The sequence below is a fragment of the Elephas maximus genome, chromosome 17, assembly GCF_024166365.1.
Source record: "Elephas maximus indicus isolate mEleMax1 chromosome 17, mEleMax1 primary haplotype, whole genome shotgun sequence".
In the NCBI taxonomy this organism is placed as follows: Eukaryota; Metazoa; Chordata; class Mammalia; order Proboscidea; family Elephantidae; genus Elephas; species Elephas maximus.
Genome location: NC_064835.1, coordinates 48,338,332 through 48,353,517, shown reverse-complemented (window position 1 = coordinate 48,353,517; position 15,186 = coordinate 48,338,332). Strand labels below are relative to the sequence as shown.

At 41.5% G+C, this 15,186-nt stretch overlaps 1 protein-coding gene across 3 annotated transcripts in view; it reads right to left on the bottom strand.

The window, feature by feature from the left end:
* IMMT (inner membrane mitochondrial protein) overlaps positions 1 to 15,186 on the bottom strand; it is a 44,758-nt gene that overhangs the window by 11,378 nt on the left and 18,194 nt on the right. The window contains exons 3-10 of one of the 3 annotated variants that reach the window (XM_049856759.1): positions 14,808 to 14,997; positions 12,171 to 12,282; positions 10,332 to 10,469; positions 9,904 to 9,999; positions 7,471 to 7,607; positions 2,819 to 2,922; positions 1,463 to 1,598; positions 1,032 to 1,161 (exon numbers count right to left, since the gene is read on the bottom strand). In XM_049856759.1, the coding sequence (XP_049712716.1) occupies positions 1,032 to 1,161; positions 1,463 to 1,598; positions 2,819 to 2,922; positions 7,471 to 7,607; positions 9,904 to 9,999; positions 10,332 to 10,469; positions 12,171 to 12,282; positions 14,808 to 14,997 (1,043 nt within the window). Of the gene's footprint in view, positions 1 to 1,031; positions 1,162 to 1,462; positions 1,599 to 2,794; positions 2,923 to 7,470; positions 7,608 to 9,903; positions 10,000 to 10,331; positions 10,470 to 12,170; positions 12,283 to 14,807; positions 14,998 to 15,186 lie in introns of those variants that run through there. The other 2 variants (XM_049856760.1, XM_049856761.1) reach the window with 2 other exon arrangements.

Genomic DNA, 15,186 nt, shown 5'->3' with positions numbered 1-15,186 from the left:
TAATCTACAGCCACACAGTGACTCTACTAGTGTCCCTGGGGCAATCATAACGTGTGTCATTGTTGTTAGTTGTCCTTGAGCTGGCCCCTGAATCATGGCAACCCCATGCACAGCGAAACAAAACGCCGCACGATCCTGTGCCACCCCCATGGTTGGCTACGGATCGGACTGTTGTGATCCATTGGGTTTTACTGGCTCGTTTTCAGAAGTAGATTGCCAGGCCTTTCTTCCTAGTCTACCTTAGTCTGGAAGCTTTGCTAAAAGCTGTTCAGCAGCATAGCAACATGCAAGCTTCCACTGACATGGGTGGTGGCTGTGGATGAGGTGCTCTGGCTGAGAAATGAACTTTGGTATCCCACAAGGAGGAGCCCTGGTGGTGTAGTGGTTAAAGCACTTGACTGCTAACCAAAAGGTAAGTGGTTTGAACCCACCAGCCACTCACGGGGGAAAGATGTAGCAGTCTGCTTCCGTAACAGTTCACAGCTTTGGAAACCTTATGGGACAGTTCTTCTCTGTCCTACAGGATCACTCACTGTGAGTTGGAATTGACTTGGACAGCAGTGAGTTTTTTTTGATCCTGCAAGGAAGGCGAGAATTCTACCACTCAATGATCAATGCCCCCAAGGTGTGCTTTAAGTAATTCAATACCAATACTTTAAAAGTACTGAAGGTTTTGAATAATTGTACACAGATATGTTAGAGTCAAGGTTACAATGTCACCCTCATGCACTTGGATTCCAGGGTGTTTTTCTGGGTAGCAGAGACCAGAATGGACTCCTGGGCTGTGGCATTGAACACTAGGACTCCTTCCTGTTCACATGGCTGTAGGCATGAGAGTGGCACCACTGTGTGTCACTTTTCATGCTGGCTGAGGCTGAAAATGATGACCATACTGTACTGAACCAAATGACAGGTACGCACGCAGAGGGGTTTGCACTAGATGAATGGAGTTGAAGCAGGTTTGCTTAGCTGATCAGTTACTGACCAGTTGTTAAAAAAAATTAAAGTACCAACACTTCAGTCGTACTTACTCATCCCTTTCCACCCAGGCAGGACTTCTGGAGTAATACTGTCCAGTTCTCGCTTAAAGTCATCCCGGGCTCGGGTCACCAGTTCATGGTACTGAGACACAACCTTAGCCTCAGACTGAGCGGCTTTGACCTAAACAAATACAAAGGGTACATGGTTAAACTGAACAAACAAATACAATACACACCCTAAGAGACAGAAGTGACACAAAATGGGAATTTTCTTAAGTGGTAACAACCATGGCCAAAAAAATGCTACCTATTATTACAAAAACTATCAATAATGCTAAACAGTCTACTTGGTGCCCAAGGCAACCTTTTAAAGATAGTAACAAGGCAGAGAGATGATAGGAATTCTACTTTCTTGAATTCTTAAACCCTAAAGGATTATTTTTAAAAATACATAGTAATTGTAAAAGACCTAGCGGACACACCTTTTGGACCACGTTATCCAGATCAACGATCATGCTGTGAAGCTTCCCCTCTGCAGCAGTTATGTGAGGTTTGGCCCCGACCATCTCCTTTTTCTTTGCATTTTCAATTATACTTTTCATCTTCTCTAACTCTTCTCTGGAAACCAATAAACAAAACCAGGATTTAGTATAATTCCTTGCCAACTTCATTAAAAAGAGTTTTGACAGCTATACAACATTCAATTTTTAAAAGCCTACGAGAGGAATATAACTGGAAAAAATTACTCAACGTTTTTTGTAGTCTACAGATAAAGACCAGCTTTTCCCACCAATAATTGAAAATGACCTGCGACAGAAGTGACCCAGAGGTAATGGGATACTTAGAGAAAGACACAGGCTCCAGAACCAGAAAGACTTGGATCCAACTCCCAGATCAGGCTCTCATTTGTTACACACCCTCCTGTCAGGATTAGAGGTAATTCATGTGAAGAACCCGGTACAGCGCCTGCTACATCGTGAACATTCAATAAAACGGCAGGTCTTGCCAGCAATATCCAGCTTGTCATTAGCTTTCCAATCCAGAGAGCTTAATTAAGGCAAATGAAGGGAGGAGGCCACAGATCTCACTCAGCAAGGAACTGGTGCCTTCCTGATTCACAACACTTCACAGGTTAAATGGGCCAAGGTCTACACTGCAAGACACAGAATTCAGAGTCCTGACTCGAGGGCTAGTGATTTGAGCACAATGTCTTCAATCTCCTCAAAGTTAAGCTGGCTCTATTAAAAGTCTTCTTTTTTCTCTAACAGTAATAAATATTTTGTTAAGGAAGACACCAACATTCTGAATGACAATTCCAGACTGTTGATGAGAACCATTAGTTAAATTCTGTCATCAGAGGTTGATGCTGTACTTGGTTTGCTTGCTGGATCCTTGTTCTAGCCAACTCCTAGGACTCAAGGTCAAGGAAGCCTAAAATTAGACCCATACGTGCCCACTACTTTGGTAGTTATGGCAAACACATTGTGACATACTCTGTAAATTCCGACAGAGCTGCTCAAACCTCCTAGAAAAATCTTGTAATTATAGCAGAATCTCAGTAAATCTGTACAAATATATTACCTGAACAATAATCCCAAGAAAAACTGCTTTTTATATACGAGCCTTTAGTTAAGTTCTGGCAACTTTTAGTCTAATTAAATTTTACTTCCTCTCTCTTTTTAAGTGTCCATGATCCTGACCCCAGTACAGACAAAGCCCAGGTGGAAACAGGAGGTGAGCCCCCTGCCTCCTCCTATACAGACATGTAAGGAGAAAAGCCAGCCGGAACAAAGGCCGCAGGAGGCCCCGATTACTTGTGACAGTCCAGAAGTAATTACTTGGCTTTGAGAAGGGCGTCAGCAGCTTCACCTACTGCTTTTCTGCGTTCCTTCAAAGCTCCCTCCACTGTGCGCCACTGAGCTGACTTCTTCTCACCTGCGATCTGAAAAATGATAATTATGTAAGGACAAATAATTGCTACAGTTAACACCATCAGCCAACATGACTCAATGCAGAAATGTATGGCATTAAACCCGAAGGCGGGACTTCACAGGCACTACTTGTCTGGAGCGGGGGCTCCTAATCCAGGCCACGGCTGAGCTCAGATAGTCCCGTCAGCCACAGTCCTCCAAACCATGGAAAAGTGGCTGTTCCAATGCACGGGAGCATTTTTGGAGAAGAGATGACACTTATTACATTCTCAAAAGAAAACATGCAGCAGAAAATGTCAACGATAACTTTTCATGATTTGTGGTTACTGATTAAATCATTCTTAATTAAGTAGCAATACTTCAAATTTTCTTAACTGCAGGCATGTCTACCGAGAATAAGAAAAAACGTTCACACATCTGAAGGTCCTTCCTCTAGAACGTTATCTAAAAAATGGCCCCTCCTAATTGGTAAGATGAAAACTACTGTCAACGATCTCCCTAACGGTGAATTCTACGGTACGTGAATTACAGCTCAAAAAACAAGCACGTCCCTTGAGGTCCCTGAGGCAGGTCCCACCTGTCTTTCTCCTCCAGCACTGTAACCAATGACCATTTCTTTAACTGGCTCACATTTAGGGATACATCATACAAAAAACCGGACACTGTAATCCCACACGGTGCAGCAAGCTGCTCCGCTATTAGAGATGAAGGATGGCTGAGAGTGTATATGAGTCACAGCTCCCATCCCCCGGCTCCTGCATCACACACACAATGAGCAAAACGTTACCAGGGAACTGTATGAACTACTGATTTTTTTCCTTTCCTTTCGCCAGATGCCTATAGTTCCAAGTGAGCACATTACGTGCACGGATGATGCAACACCATCTCACGTCCTGTTCTGAAAGTATACTGGGCTGGGATCCTGGAGATGAACAGGAACATACTAAATTACCAAAGAATAACAGACTTCTGCCTAGGAAAAATGACTGAACTATTTTGAAGAGTGTATCTCGAAACATCCAAACTGCAGAAGTCTGCTGTACACCCAAGAGAAGACTGCCATCTCAGTAGGGGGCCTCCAGGCCTCGTGAGTATTTCTGCCTCCGCAGCCCCTGGGCCTGCTGCTCTGGGAAGAAGAGTCTGGCAAAAGCAACGTCCTCTGGTTCCAGTAATTCTAAACTCTCCTCCCATACCGATTCTACAGTACGTTCCACTGACACCCGGCGTGATCTCCATGTTCAAGATACACCTATCATCCACAGAAAGTTTAAAGAACCGAGCCTGTTAAACGGGGTAACATCTTTACTGCCACAGGATCACTGTGACAGCCTGAGGAAGCCTCTAAAAATGCTACTTTTAAATGCTTAAAATGACATTACAGAAGAATAAAAAGGACCCCAATTTTGTTGAAATATAGTTATAAACATTTTTAATTACGTGAAATAATAATATATACGCTTAGGAACACATTAAATAACCAAGACCTAGCAGAAGGTCTAACACCCTAGTGGAGAAGTAGCAATGAACATAAATGATATTTCACGAGATCTGCAAGTACATACTATGATGTGATATGAAAATATCAGTATTTTCTATCAATGATAAAGACACAAGTACTGCTAAGACTATTGTGGTTTGTCGACAATATTCCTAATTGAAAGAAATGCTTTTAAATTTCAATTTGAGGATAGGGAAAATAAAGATGTTTTCATGCAACCTCAACATATCCCTGAATTCTATCCACCGACCTAACTCCAGGTTAAAAACCTCTGGTTTTAGAGGAAATATCTGGCACTTCTAGGGGTCACTGCAGCTGTGTGTCTCACTTTTTTTTGATTTTTATGTTCTACGTGAATTGTCGCAAAGTGACGAAGCAAATTATTTTTTATTTTTATTGTACTTTAAGTGAAAGTTTACAAATCAAGTCAGTCTCTCACACAAAAACTTAATATACACCTTGCTACATACTCCAAACTGCTCTCCCCCTAATGAGACAAACTGCTCCCTCCCTCCACTCTCTCTTTTCGTGTCCATTTCACCAGCTTCTAACCCCCCCTACCCTCTCATCTCCCCTCCGGGCAGGAGATGCCAACATAGTCTCGAATGTCCACCTGATTCAAGAAGCTCACTCCTCACCAGCATCCCTCTCCAACCCATTGTCCAGTCCAATCCATGTCTGAAGAGTTGGCTTCGGGAATGGTTCCTGTCCTGGGCCAACAGAAGGTCTGGGGGCCATGACCACTGGGGTCCTTCTAGTCTCAGTCAGACCATCAAGTCTGGTCTTTTTATGAGAATTTGGGGTCTGCATCCCACTGCTCTCCTGCTCCCTCAGGGGTTCTCTGTTGCATTCCCTGTCAGGGCAGTCATTGGTTATAGCCAGGCACTTCTGGTCTCAGGCTGATATGGTCTCTAGTTTATGTGGCCCTTTCTGTCTCTTGGGCTCGTAATTACCTTTTGTCCTTGGTGTTTTTCATTCTCCTTTGATCTAGGTGGGTTGAGACCAATTGATGCATCTTAGACGGCTGCTTGCTAGCGTTTAAGACCCCAGATGCCTCTCTCCAAGGTGGGATGCAGAATGTTTTCTTCACAGATTTTATTATGCCAATTGAGTTACATGTCCCCTGAAACCATGGCCCCCAAGCCCCTACCCCTGCTACACTGGCCTTTGAAGCATTCAGTTTATTCAGGAAACTTCTTTGCTTTTTGTTTAGCCCATTTGTGCTGACCTCCCTGTACTGTCTTTCTCGTCACCTAAAGTAGTTCTTATCTACTATCTAATGAGTGAATACCCATCTCCCTCCCTCCCTCCCTCCCCCCTTTCGTAACCATCGAAGAATATTTCCTTCTCTGTTTAAACTATTTCTTGAGATGAAGGAAATTATTTTATGATGTGACTCATGAAGCTTATGTTTCAGTGAATTCCCATGTTAGCCACTTTGCTAAGTAAGACACAGCAAGGAAGGCTGCTGGAGTGGACCACGTGAATAGTACGCTCTTATCACATGTAACAAATCTTCCAAGGCTCTTATCACATGTAACAAATCTTCCAAAGCTCTACGGTATGCTATTAGAAGAACCTGGTCTTTATTAAGACGACTCTTCATAACTGGCCCAAACAGACTCCTAAAGCACGTAAGCATCAATGACATGTCTAGGGGTCAAAATGTGCCTCCCTTTGTTGAAGGTCTTCTTGCTGTGGAGGCCGGGGGAGAAGACTGCCCGGTAAAACAGACAGCAGATTCCAGTGCAATGAAAGCAAGCTCAGCTGTTCCCAAACACTGCTTTGAGAAAGTAACTCAGTACACATTACAGATCTCATGTGCACATGCGACTTCTTTTACTAGAAGAAATGGAAGTTGAAACCTATTTTTAGAATTTCAAATTTCTACTGATCTTTCATTAACATTGGCCAATACTCCTTAATTTTAGTTGACAGCTAATATAAGGTGTCCTTCAGTTGAAAAATCTTGATTGCGACAGGTTTTATAATACGTCTGTTCCAAATGCATTACACAGTATGTGTCTGTTGGGATGAGAAAATGCCCTCTAGAGCAGCCTTACACCAAAGTAATACCTCGGACACGCAAGCTTCTAATCAGTGTCCTTCCAAAGGACATAGGTCCACTAGAGCCTGAACCTGACTCCTCGACACCATGAACCTCCAGCCTCCAGCATCTGTGCAATGCGCATATTACATGTCCCATGTGCTTTTGCTTCCCTAACTCAACTCTGAAACTTCCATTTTCTTCTTGAACTAGAATAAAACTAAATTTTCTTTTCTATTTTCAAAGTAAGCAGTTTTAGGCTGTTACCATCAGAGGTCTAACTTAACTCTTCTGTGACATATGTACATATGACTGAAACAACATAAAATGTATTTAAATTTTTTTTTTTTAAACCACAGTTATGGTGGCAAGGTAACTTTACCCATCAGGCATGATCCTGATCCCTGAGATTTATATTTTACATAGTTATTTTACTTTCATCTTTTAAATGACTTGGGGTCAAGATTTCCTTTATAATTATATTGAGTTATTCAATATATAAGTAACTCAACGTAATTATAAAAGAAATTTACTGAGTCCAGAATTACATTTTGAAATCAGTGCAATTAACTTCATTCTTTGAAGTGTTCAATGTAAATTACATAACCAGCATAAACATTTAAGATAGCTGGTGTTTTGGGGTACATGTGAACTCTCTATATTACTTCTTACAACTGCATGTCAACCCAGAATTATTTCAGAATAAAAGGTCATTAAAAAGTGGTTGACAGTTTTAAAACTAAAAAAAAAGAGAGAAGCAAATGACAATTATATTCAAAGCACTATTAAGATATGAAAGCAAATTTAAACTAATTCTTTGTGCCACATTAACTATTACGAGATAAAATAAAGGCTGTACATAAAATTTTATTATAAAGAACATTTAAAGGCTTTTCACCAGATTTCGTTTTAAAGTCAATACTCTGAAATGTCTTCACTCGGTGAAGGAGAGCCCTACCAGGAGGATGAGCTCAATCTGTTACCTAAAGTATGCATAGTCATTGTTGGGCTCACCTCAGAGTTGTCCATGGCTGCCCGCAGTATACTGGAGTGTGCGCTGACAGCCTGGATGGCAGCATTCTGAGCTGCGATTGCCTGTCGAGTGGTGCGAGCAGTTTGGCTCAGAGCATCTTCTAAGCTCTTGGCTATAGCTGGGAAAAAAACAAACTGTTAAAAACCAGGTCCCTGCCCGCATACATTGTTCTTCTTTTAAATCTTTCCTCTTTCCCTACTAACTCTTCCACTGCATTTCTCAAAAAATGGTAAAAATAAACAGACAGACAAAAAAATTAACCCACTGCCGTCAAGTCGACTGACTCATAGCAACCCTATAAGACAGAGTAGAACTGCCCCACAGGGTTTCCAAGGCTGTAAACCTTTACAGAAGCAGACTGCCACATTCTTCCCCTGAGGAGCAGGCGGTGGGTTTGAACTACCAACCTTTTGGTTAGCAGCTGAGCGCTTAACCACCGTGACACCAGAGGCTATAAATTCAGCATAATCAATGGGTTTTTTTCATTTTAAATAATGATCACAGAGGCCTACTGGGAAAGAGGTGTCCATTTCCATCCCCTCAGCCAGATGGGATACTCACAGCAAAACGTCCGTATCACCAATAAGTAATATGATGTTATTGTTGTTATGTGCCATCAAGTTGATTTCTGACTCATAGCGACCCCATGTGGCAGAGTAGGACTGCCCCACTGGGTTTTCTAGGCTGTAATCTTTACAGAAGCAGATCACTAGGTCTTTTTCCCGCGGAGCCACTAGGTGGGTTCAAACCAACACCCTTTCAATTACCAGCTGAGCACATAACCACTACACCACCCAGGCTCCTACAATATAAGGTAACAGACAGAAAAGAGAAAGAAAAAGACAAACATGAAAACAAAAAAGAAAAGGTAGCTTGGGAACAGATGGTCTAAAGACTAAAACGACAGAAGTCTCCAATGTTCAAGGAGCTACCATATACTACAATCACATTTCTAATGTAACTGTACACGTAAAAAATGTTCAATTGGCAAATGTTGTGTAATACATATTTTTAGACAATAAAGATCACATTTCTATATGCTAATTAAGGAATATCAAAACAAAGCCTCAAATGAAAAGGGAGTAAAGTAATGGATGATTTTAGGTAATATGCTAAAACAGAAGAACAGTCAGTTGAAGAAAAGCAGCCAGAGAATAATAAAATAACAGTTGATATTGGAGACAATAAATAAATAAAGGGGAAAATACATTTGACAGATGACACTAAAGCCAAAGGAGATCTCGGCCAAAAGCAGCATACACAGGTTCTGACAGGGGCTTTGCACAGAGATGAACAAATGGAACGTCTGTAACACAGACAAAAAGGGGAAAGCTAATGAGAAAATACTAAAAAAACAGATGTGGGATTAAAGCTAAACTGGAGAGGCAGGAGACATAAAGAGAGAAAACTGACAGGTCAGGAAGAAAATATGGTATCTGGCTCCCAGGACATGCTTGAGGAGTGAATGGTGGGAAATCCAAGTGCAGGTAACAGTGAATCACACCTACAGAGGCCCACACACCACACACCCGGGAAAACAGGCCACCAGGAAGGCCAGCTGCTGCTTCAAGCCTTCTTCAGAGCTCTACTCACTATGCACTGGCCCTAGATAAAAATTACATGGATATAATGTGCTGTGCTTTAATTCTTAATAAAAATCACAGACACACACACACACGTATTTTAAGTTTGGGAGAAAATTAACAGGCAATAGGCAAAATCCAGAAAATGTACACTTGCCCAAGAAACGAAAGATAAGAGGAACTGGGAAAAGACCCCTTTTATATTCAATTTATAACTTACCCCAAAGTGTCCATATGACAAAGGGAGAACAGTGAAAAGTGAAGAAAAATATGAATAAAAGAAAAAAGTGATCTCAATTTGAAGCAGTAGAAATTTCAGAAAAAATTAAGAGGTGAAAAAAAGTATAAAAATATTTCACTTATTTAGAAGTCATTTCTTCAACATTCTCAACTATCTGTAACATGGCCAGGGACTCAGAAGAAAGCAAAAAGCTAAGCAGTCCAACTAGCACCCCAGCACATACGCTCATTCTATCTCCTTCTCTTTTACACAATTCTGACAAATTTGGTTCCTCAGGGTAAGTGAGAACCACAAATGAAAGGGAAATAGGAGCTACTCAAGGCAGGGAGACTTCAGCAATAACCATAACAAAAACAAAAAAAGTACATGCATTATATGGAATTTTCACCAGTTGCTTTTTTGTATACACTAGAATGTCCCTTGTCACCTGAGTAACAGAAGTTCATATGGGAAGAACACAAACAATAAAATAAAGGAGGTTATCAGAGCAACGCCACTACAGAAACAGAGAGAGACAACAGCTAGCTAATGGGTAAGCTGATGCTCTAAGAAAAAACCGCTGACAGAACTGATCTGACTGGTTTACATACACTCGATCTTAACTTGTTCCTGCTTCTCCTGCTGTGCCAGGCGAGCCGCAACTTCTTCAGGTGGCCGCTCCCTTACAGCAGAGAAGGATGCTTCCTCTTGCAGCAAAAGCAAATAAGAGGAAATAAAATTTCAGCACAGAATTTCAATAGCTCACAGGGATATAAAAACATCATCGCTTGCACCTGCCCGTTAGATCTGCTGAGGATCCTAAAACCACATGGTCACTCTTAATGATTCCAAAAGGAAGGTAACAGACTGGCTCTTATCCTCCTGGTTTTGAAAGATTTATTTCAGAAAAACTTCCAAAGCAGTCTGAAGACTTAAAACCAGTATAAATTTATACCTGAATTAGGTCTAGGTGTTGTCTAGGCATAAAATAATTCTGATGAACACATCACTTATAAAACAGCAAATATAAACAAACTACCTGAAGGTGCAGGTGTGGGTTTTCCTTCACCAGCTGCAAGGAGATCAGGCTTTAAAGGCTCCTCATGCTGAACCGCCGGGGCTGGGACTGAAAGCGTATCGTCTGCTGCAGAAATAATCTGAGCTGCCTCTGTAGGTGCTATAAATATACGTTACTCATGTATTTATAGTTTCCTGGGTTAACACAGACACACGCAGGAATCTACTACTGCCACCACCCACTTCACGCACACAAATACACGCACAGCCACTATTCCCACACACGAGTAGACTGGGCACGGCCCACTGCACCTGCAAACTCACACCAAGTGAAAGCACAAGAGGAAGACGTCAGCATCCTCTTCGCCTCAACCATCACTGGGTATCCTCTGGCAAGGCTTCTAGTAACAGCACTGAGCAGTGCTAAGCTTAGCATGTGAGAAGTGGACGTAAGACTTAGACAACATGGAAGAACAATAACGAAGGAAAAGAGACCCTGTAGCCAAGAAGGTAGACAAAACAAAGTAGCTAACCAAAGCCAACGTTTTCAGCTGCTTTGAAGACTGGTGGAAATGAAAGAAGAGGCATGAGGAACAGGTAATGGAGGAGAAAAAGGAGCTAAAATTCTAGAGGTGGAGAAGGAAAAAAAAAAAGCAATGAAATGGATAAAAATACTTAAAATAGACTGAAGGGCCACTGAACAAGTGAAAGGTAGGATTATCACAAGGCCTGTTAACACCCTGCTTTTGCTCCCGGTCCCCTATCATCTATTTACAGCAGCCAGAGTGATCTTATTAAAACAGAAGTCAGAGTTCAATCACCTGACTCAGAACCTCCAATGCCTTCCCATCTCACTGTGAACACAAACCAAGCTCTTACAACCACTTCCAAGCACAGCCACGGCAGGCTTTTGGCTCCCTCTCTGTCTCTTCCCTTACTTGCCTCGTGCCTATCTGCTCCTTGCTTGAATACCCTGAGCCTTGCACTAGCTAATCCCTGCTCCTGGGATGCTTCCCACACCAGCTGACTCCCACATGGCTCAATGCCTCACCTCTTCCTAGTTTTTGCTCAAATGCCACCTTCCAGGTGAGGTTTTCCTTACCCTCTCCATGGAACACTGCAGTATTCCCTCTCACACTCACTACTAAGCAACGTCCTACACATCTTACTTGTTTATACATGACCTCTCCCCTCATTCGACCAACGAATAGTAGCAGACAGTTTTTTTTCTGTTTTGTTCATTGCTTTATTCCTAGTGGCTAGAAAAATACCTAACACATAGTAAATGCTCAGTGAATATTTTCTGGAGGAAAAAAGGTAATTTGGTAATTTAATCACAAACAGAAGTAACCAAGCAGAAATGTAAGAAGATCAAATGTGCACTCAACAGGTCAGAGTTAGCTAAGTGCTTTTAATTAGAATGAGATTACTGTGAAATCACAAAGGCAAAAAATATCTGGAGGGACTACAGCAAGATACCTTTATCACTAAGAAAGCAGAGAGGAGAATAAATTGAAGAGGTAGAAAAAAGAGGTGCAAAAAAGATAAGAAATCTTAAAATCCAAAGGGGGAAAAGGATAGATATCAAGAGGAAAGAAAGCAGAAAGGAAAAATAAACAGTGTTGCAGGCAAGACAATTCTTGCCAATAGCCTCAATCAGTAAGTGTTCAAAATAAACCCCAATTTCACATCTCATTCAACCCCTAAAACGAAAGCCAAAATGCCAGATGGGAGTTCTCCTTTCCCAGGGAGAGACCAAAAGAGCCCCCCATGGGAGGGGCCCTCTTCTTGAGTATGGGTACAAATAAATTAAAAACAATTCCTTTACCTAATTCTAAAAGAATGGCTCTAAACTAGGTACCTGTTGTTGAAGCTGGAGTGTCTCCCTCTTGTTTTTGGAGGTATGAGGCAGGCTGCTTAGGGTCTTTCACTGCCTCTGATGCACTAGAGATTTTTAGTGGAGCAGACTGAATCTTGGAAATGAAAAACATGCAACATTTCAGAGAAAATACTGTTAAAAAATAAAAAATAGCATACAGTAGTCTGCAATACTTCAAAAGTCATGTCTTTCCGGATTTTAAGTTAAAGTCACTGAAGCTTTACAACGTAATATATTTTATTAGCCATACTAAGAGAAGCCATCATTACTAGAAAAACACAGTTTCAAATTTTCATTCCAAACAACTAGACTGTAATTTCAGTAGTAACAAGGCCTTCTCTCAGAGCACGCAATAAACATCGTTCCTTTTACACATACAACACTGAGAAGGCTATTTTAATTGCCTTTCTAAATTAAATTATGGCGTCATCTCCATACATCCAGTTAGAAACAAACGATCTTCAAAGGCTCCAAGTAAAAATGAAAGTTAGTTTTTTGTTTCTTTAATCTCCAGGACTCACACAGCTGCACACTAAGATATATGATCCAATTTGAGTAACGTCTGCTTTTTCCTTTCCTAATTACTACCTGGTTTTTTAAGCTTAAGGTGCTGTTGATTAACGGGACCACCAAAAGATATGTCCGAGAAAATTACTAAGTGATAGAAATATTGACATTTACCACCTATGTCGTTCCACTTCTCACAGGTCTTGGCAGTGGAACTCAGATATTCTTAGATGACTACTCAAACATTAAAAACAAAAAAACAACAAAACTTTGTCACTACCAGAAACTAGAAATATATCCATTATTTTCTAAAATTTCTCTGTTGTTTTAAATCATGAAATACATGCTTGCTGTAACAAGCAAAATAATATCAAGATATGCCAATGGTTTTAATCTGCCTCTTTACCACTCCTTTCACTTCCAGCCCTCTCAAGTAGCCAACTCTATCCTTCCACTGCAAGCAAATGCTCAGGTATATACACATACAAAATTTTTCATTTCTTTAAACAAACTAAGATAGGGTTATAGTACACAAATTACCATATAAACTTGCTTTTTCATTTAACAATATATTACAGACATTCTACCAGGTCAAAGAACTTCTTTTCAGTTGCATAATATCCTAATATAAGATATATTCCATATTTTCCTCAACCAGTCTCCTATTTATGAGCATTCAAGTGGTTTCCTATTTTGTCACTACAAACAACACAGCAATAAACGTAACAATTAAAAAAGACTGGACAATATGGCCAACTACGAAGATGAATCCAAGAATTCTAACAAGGCTACCTGAGTGCATGGTGCTATTTTTAATACAAAGAAGCAAATCAGAAGGGCATTAGTTTTGAGGTGCGGCAGTAGAGACATGCTGAGTTATCCAAAGTGGAAACATTCAGCAGGCTGGCAAAGCGGAATGAGGAAAGGCCAAGGCTGTCAAGAGAGATAATGGAGTCATCTACAAAGAATGGCACTGGAAGCCATGGCAAGCAGCAAAGAACCCTGCTCTGAACTTACTGGTTTGACTCTAGGTCCTAGAACTGCTACCAGCTATTTCTCCTGGCTCATGTAGGTTAAAGCAGACCCAGGATTTTTAGAATGAACCCATAGGATTCTGCTCCTTAACTCCTGCAGCTGCAAAACTATCTCCCTCAACCAGCAGAGACTTCTACATTAAGGTTCTCAACCCAAGAACAACCAAGAGACCATGCTAGATACTGGAGAACAGAAATCCACCCAGTGTCTAAGGAAGAACCGATCAGCCATGTCCAGCATAAAGACCCAATACTAACTCAGTCAGAAATTCATGTTCTCTTTTATATTTTTTTTCTTTTCAGGCAGCCGTGTTTGAATGAAAGAAGTCCTGGTGGCGCAATGGTGAAAGCGCTCACCTGCCAACCAAAACATCCACGGTTCAAACCCACCAGTTGCTCTGTAGGAGAAAGATGTGGCAGCCTGCGTCCATAAAGATTTACAGCTTTGGACACCCTATGGGGCAGCTCCACTCTGTCCTATAGGGTTGCTTTGAGTCAGAACCAATTTGACAGCAATGGGTTTGGTTTGGTTTTGGGTGTTTAAATAAAGAAACATTTAAGACTAGTTTAAAAAAAAGTTTTTTTTAAGCCTGGTGGGGTACAAAAGTGAGACTCTGAAGAATGTGCACAAAGTTGGCTTACTGGAAGATACTCCTGCCAACCAATCAGTGCACAGCTGAAAATCCTGCTGTCTCTAAGTCGCTAACTCTCACACGTGGGCTCTGCGTCATGACCAGTCTACACTGTGTGTTTAGTGTCTGACAGCTGCAAAGGCCCAGGCTGCCACAGAAGCCTGTGGCCACAGGCACCAGTGCCCCCCGACCTGAGCCGTCTCCTGCACTGGCTCTCGTGTGCTGACTGATTATCTCCGACACAGCACATGCTAGGTGACGGCACTTCTGGGGCTCCACGGGGACAAAACCTCACGCACACAGATAAATGTAAGTTCAACTTAAAGGGCACTTACAAACACACATCTGGCAAGTTCTACTGAACTGTACATACAAAATATTCTCAAGGTTGAAAAAAAAAACTTGCTTTTAAAATAAGGATAAATTGCAATGTGGAAAACTCTTACCGGCTTCTTTGGCAATGGAATATTATAAGGTGCAGAACCAAGAACGATCTCAAAGAGTTTGTCTGAGTAAGGTATGGTTTTCTCTACACTTTCCCGGAAATGGGAATCCCATTTAGCATACAGGATAGTGCCACCAACACCTCCACCAACGAACAAAAGGCCAGCTCCAGCAATCTTGCCAGCAGTCAACCTAAGTGAAAGAAACAGGAAACACACTGTATTTCTTGGCTCTCCAGGAGCTCTTTCCCTTGGCTGATGTACGAGTCTCCAAGGCCTCTAACACTACTTCTCTACCAGGACTCAGACGCTGCGGCCAGCTTTACCACCAAAGCTACATACCCTCCTTCCCTGATTTGTTTTTAACATGTCTGCAATAGAT